At 36.9% G+C, this 5,729-nt stretch overlaps 1 protein-coding gene across 1 annotated transcript; it reads right to left on the bottom strand.

Moving 5' to 3' along the window:
- Window positions 1-2,795: 2,795 nt before the first annotated feature.
- LOC113294690 lies at window positions 2,796-4,356 on the bottom strand. The gene is made up of 2 exons (XM_026543068.1): window positions 3,468-4,356; window positions 2,796-2,962 (listed from the first exon to the last, which is right to left on the bottom strand). The coding sequence occupies exons 1-2, from the start codon at window positions 4,354-4,356 to the stop codon at window positions 2,796-2,798; spliced, it is 1,056 nt and encodes a 351-aa protein (XP_026398853.1).
- Window positions 4,357-5,729: the final 1,373 nt, after the last annotated feature.

The following is a 5,729-nucleotide window of genomic DNA, read 5'->3' as shown; positions in this document are numbered from 1 at the left end:
ACAAGATTCTATAAGAACATTTTCATAAAAAACATGCTCTTCTAAGATTAAATCATTATCATCATCGTTATCATTGTAACAAGGATGCAATTCCCTATTCAAAATCATAGCGTCTCTAGTCCACTCGTTTATCTCTAAATTAGGTTCATATTCAATGTCAATCGCATGAGTAGGTCTAGACACACTATTTTCAGAATTTAGTTCAATATCAGCATCATTGTAACAGGGATTTATCCATCTTGGATTGCAAGTATGAGAGTAGGTATTTTGTGTTTCATAGAAAGCATTAACTGGTCTCACTCTAGACTGCTTCCTGGCTTGCAAATCAAGGCAGTTATTAGTTATGTGACATGTGTTATCACAAGAGATACAAGCATGGAATTCAGTTTGGGCACATGACATAGGTGCAACAAAATTTTCATTTGTACACCTCTCTAGAGCTTCAATTCTCCTAGTTATACATGCGATGCTTGTATCTGAGTCAAAATCAGACGCTATCTCATGAAAATGACCCATATCATGTGACACTGTCCTAGTTTGTCTAAAGGATTCCCATTGATGGGTTTGCTCAGCAAGTTTAGCTAAAAATGACCATGCATCATCCACAGTTTTATCAATGAACTCAACATTACACATAGATTCAACCAAGGCTCGAGAATTGAAGTCTAATCCTTCGTAAAGAATGGAAACCAGTCTCCACTTCTCAAAGCCATGATGAGGACACTCAAACAACAAATCATTAAACCGTTCGAAATAATGAAAAAGTGTCTCTCCATCTAACTGGATAAAACAATTTATACTTTGACGAATGCTCATGATTCTTTGATATGGAAAGAACTTTTTGAAAAATTTTGTTGTGAGTTGGTCCCAAGTGGTGATTGACTGCGGTCTCAGACTGTAAAACCATGATTTGGAACTTTCTTTTAATGAAAACATAAACAAACGCAACTTTAGAGAGTCCTCGGACATATTTTCAAACTGCATAGTCCGACAGATTTGCTCAAACTTTCTTACATGATGATAGGGGTTTTCAGATTCAACCCCTCGAAATATTGGAAGCATTTGTATCATGTTTGCACTCAATTCAAATGGGCCATCAGTCTGGGACAAGACAATACATGATAACTGACTTGTTCTAGTGAGATACATGTACTCATGGAGAGTACGGGGCCGACTGATATCATCACCCATTGTCTCAACTTGGACAGGTGTATCAACAACTGGAAACGAAATGTGTCAACTAGGCTATCTCGGTTAATCCTAACAAGTTGATCGGTTGGGTCACGAGATTACTATCACAACCTAGACATGTTAATCAAATTCTTCGACATTAATTCCCAACTCAAAGAATTGTATGATAAATGATGATGACAATGACAATCAATCAAGGCAAAGAGGTGTCAACATATTTTAGTACGCATCCGCAAGAACATTACTTTACAGGCCAATGATCACATGTAAACAAATATATCATTCCAGTTGTTGTTTTAGAGAACCTTACCTTTGTTGTGTGACCAAGGGTAGGCACCACTAACCTGACTTTTTCTTCCTCTTCTTCGGCTTTGACACCCGTTTGTTGAGCACCTGATAAGCTCAAGAAGGAAATTAGTACCCAGAAATGTAAAGCAATAAGAATAATGAAAAATATAACACAAATAAGACTTATGACCTAGTAGACTACCGAGTAGCTATGACCTCCACTAACAGAAGTATAAAGCTTACCACAAACTTTTAATTATTATGTCTTTTTTTTTTACTAAAACAATGAACTACAAATAACTTACCCTACTACATACGAAGTTTTAAATAAAATGACAAGGTGTAATTATGTACAGAAAAGACTAAATGAAAGCTACAGGTCGAAATGGGCTAAGCTAAGCTAAGAATAGTGAAAATACAAAATATAAACAAGATTACAATCTAAACTAGAACAACAAATCAGTATTAACAATTTTTTTTTATCAAAATGTAAAAACAAAGATATACATACAGATCCCAGCTAAATCAACTAGGTAAAATCCATAGCAAGCACCAAATCTGAAAACCAAAAATCTATGGAAAAATCTAAAAGCTACATTCCACGGGACAAAGAAAAATAAAAAGGAAATCAATACATAAACATAGTCTACCTGAAATGCAAAAGCCTACAGTATAAACAAGAGTTAAACTAAATATAAATTTCAAAATCTATGTAGACAGCTAAACAATAATCCAAAAACTAAAGTGCAATGTGCAGACAATTTCAAATTGAAAAAGAAAACAAATGAGGTGCAGAATGCTTGGATTGATATGTCACAGGGGGACGGTATCATGAGCTACTTCAAACTAATACAGGTTTATACAATTGGTAACTAATACAACAGAATGATGCAGTCAAGGTTTTAAAAAGCGAAAGCGTGGGGAGAAACGATGTCATACCAAAGCGTAAAGCGCGAAGAAAGCGTAAAGCGAAAGCGAGCTTTTTAAAATATATAATAATATATTTAAATAAAAAGTTGTCAACCTAATAAAACTTATAAAAGAAAACTAAGAAGTTCAAACATAATAAAAGGAACAATTTAAACTAAGCATATGACATGATACTGACTATTTTACCCAAGTGTTATTTATCTATACTAGCCACGAATGTCTGCATCATTCATATCATCATGTAGATAGTCATCATCGTCATGATCATCATGCCCCATAGGAAAATCTTCATCGCTGGACAATTCATTTCCTCTTCCTCGAGTCTGAATGGAAGTCCCCCGTCCTCTTGTCTGACTTACAGTATGTCCAGCATGGCTTGCAGTCACTCATCCCCTCTTGCTATGTTGTCCTCTCCCGCTTCCAGCAGATCCAACTCCGACAACTGAATCCCTTTCCCTCATTCTTTGTTGTGCAGGAAGATCACTAGGTTCTGGTTCATCATTTTGAGTTGCGGTATCAATTCCTAGAGATGGAAAGTCTAACTCCTCAAGATCTTGTTGCCAAGTAGTTCGAATCTCTTATGTCACATTAATATCATCTTCCTGGTCCCAGTCATCATCATTTTCGATGTATTCGTTTTCTAGTTCTTGATAGCATCACAAAGCCACTCATCATCACTAGGAATTTCATCAGAAACCAAGATATCTTCATCTTTCTTTCGCATCTTACTCCTTTTCTGTAAACACTTTATCCTCAACTTCTTATTATACATAATATATACTAATGCATTGAGCTTGGCTGTCTGCAACCTATTCCTTCTTTTTATATGGACTTGGTTGAATGTTGACCAATTTCGTTCACACCCCGATGCAGAGCAAGTGAGGCTCAAAATTCTGATTGCAAACCTTTGCAAGATGGGTACGTCCATCCCATAGGATTTCCACCAGAGTGCTATGAAATTTAACTTAACAATTAAAACATTGAACAAACAATCTATATAAAAAGGACACAAACTTGGCACTAAAATTAATTTACGGCTAGCTAATTAGGGGACTCACCAGGTGTTTTCAGCTTCCTAGTTATCTCTGCCTCAAGACGTCCAAAGCATCCCTCCTTATTGCAGTACTTGTCAAGCTCTAAATGGGCATCAGCTAAATCTTCTCTAGGTAATAGTTTTTCCATGACGTTGTAGAGACCATGTCTTATCTCAGTATGATCTGAGAAATCATCTTCATACTGAAATTGGAGATTCAAAAAGTAGCCTGCAGCATGGAGGTCTCTATGCATTTGGAAATCCCACTTCTCATCGATGATGTTCCAAATCTCCCTATACTTGGATACATCTCCATCATACTTTGCTGCTAGAGCTTCTTTTGCCATGTCCATTGCACCATATATAAATTCCATTGCCGGAACGTTTTCTGCGTCAACAAGTCTTAAGACGCCAACTAAAGGCTTCATCTCCTTTAAGGAATAAACCAATCCAGGCCAGAAAGTTTGATCCCTCAGTATAATCTTCTTCACATCTTTTCCATCAGATTTGCTTAACCATTCACAGTTCTTCCACTTATTATAAGTAAACATCTCTTCTAAAGCTTGTTTATTTTGGAGCAAGCTTTGCAAAGTGAGGTTTGCAGTAGCAAAACGTGTGTCCCCAGGACGGATCAGTCCTCTCTTTGTAAAGCTTCTCATCATATCTAGAACGTAACCATGAGAATAAATACAGTTAGCTACCCTATTCGCTTTTAAATACGCGTTTTTCATTTGAGGTAGCTCAAATAGTTTCTCAAGCATCAAATCGATGCAGTGCGCGACACATGGCGTCCAATACAATTTCTTCCTTTTGCGCATCAATAAATTTCCCGCAGCCTTATATGCAGGAGCATTGTCAGTAACAACTTGCACAACATGTTCTTCTCCTACTTCTTCAACAATGGCATCCAACATCTTGAATAACCTGTTGGCATCTTTGACATATTTTGATGCATCAATACTCTTCAAAAACAGTTTCTTCTGGGTTGTTGACAAGAAAATTAATCAACTATCTCTTTCTACCATCTGTCCAACCATCAGACATTATGGTGACATTTGTAGATGCCCATGTCCTCTTAGAACTATCGACCATCTTGTTTGTCGTCTTAACTTCTTCTCTAAGAACCCAAGTACTTAGCTCATACATGGAAGGTTGTTTCAATCCTCGACCATACTCTCCTACTGATCTCAGCATATTAGCGAAGGAAGGACTCTTTGCAACATTAAAGGATATGCCGTTTTCAAAAAAAAACCTTATAATATCCAGACACACATTCTTGCGATGATGTATGCCATTACGAGGTGTAATACGCTGCTGACCACCAGGTTCTTATGCGATGTTGTTCAATAACCTATCCATCGGACCTCTTCTTCCACGATCACTATTACTAGCATTAGGTGGTGACTCAAATCCTAATTCCAGTTCAAATTCAGACTCTGTTTGAGCATGAGAATATGACCCTTCATTAACCATATAATCAAAATTCCATCTTCTAACTACTTTTGAATTCTCACCTTTCTAAATAGATCTAGTATCTCTTGTTTAGTATCTGCGGGTACATCAGGACAAGCATGAACACCCTTACCCCGGGTGTGAGCCAAATGACTCTTAAATCTAGAGATCCCTCCCGTAATAGTTGTATTACAATACTTACAGTGCACGCACACTTCTGGTTTTCCATTTGAAATTGGAACTGGAACATAAGTTCCATGCTTCCAAGCAGCATCTGTTCTCATATGTTTCTTTGCTTTGATAGTACTGCTGCTAGCCATATTTGCAGGCTAGATGATGATGAACACAGAAGAGAAGAGCAAGATTTTGTACTTTGATCACACAACGCAGAAAAAGAGAAAAAGGAGAAGAAGAAGTTGTGGAAGAAGAAACGTTGGACATAAAAAGAGAGATAAGAAGAAGAGGCAGAAGAAGAAACGTTTCTTAAAAAGGGAATAAAAAATTAGGTTTATTAGAAAACGTGAAAAAGGCCTTATTAGGCTTCAAAGCCCAACCTTTTATTTTCTAATATATATCAATTCATAGAGCGGCGCTCTAGAAGCGCCCACGACCTAGAGCGCAAAAAAGCGACCTAAAGCGCGCCCCACAAACGCTTTTTTAAACCATGGATGCAGTTATGTGAATGATTTAAAACAGACAGTTACTGTTATAAAACTAAGATGCTACTAAGTTACAGCTACAGATTATATTAACCAATGAACTGAGAAAGAAAACAAAAAGAAAAAACTAATAAATATGCTAAGGAAACTTACATGACTAGGATGCAGGTGATAGG

Source organism: Papaver somniferum, chromosome 7 (genome assembly GCF_003573695.1).
Source record: "Papaver somniferum cultivar HN1 chromosome 7, ASM357369v1, whole genome shotgun sequence".
Classification (NCBI taxonomy): domain Eukaryota; kingdom Viridiplantae; phylum Streptophyta; class Magnoliopsida; order Ranunculales; family Papaveraceae; genus Papaver; species Papaver somniferum.
This window is presented reverse-complemented; position numbering and strand designations above follow the sequence as displayed.

What these genes read in the sequence shown, in the direction of transcription:
- LOC113294690 (XM_026543068.1), bottom strand. Translation starts at nt 4,356, where the DNA reads ATGTTGGATGCCATTGTTGAAGAAGTAGGAGAAGAACATGTTGTGCAA. An exon ending in TAGGAAGCTGAAAACACCTG is followed by an intron (nt 2,963 to 3,467) that starts GTGAGTCCCCTA and finishes CTTGGCAACAAG; the next exon opens with ATCTTGAGGAGTTAGACTTT.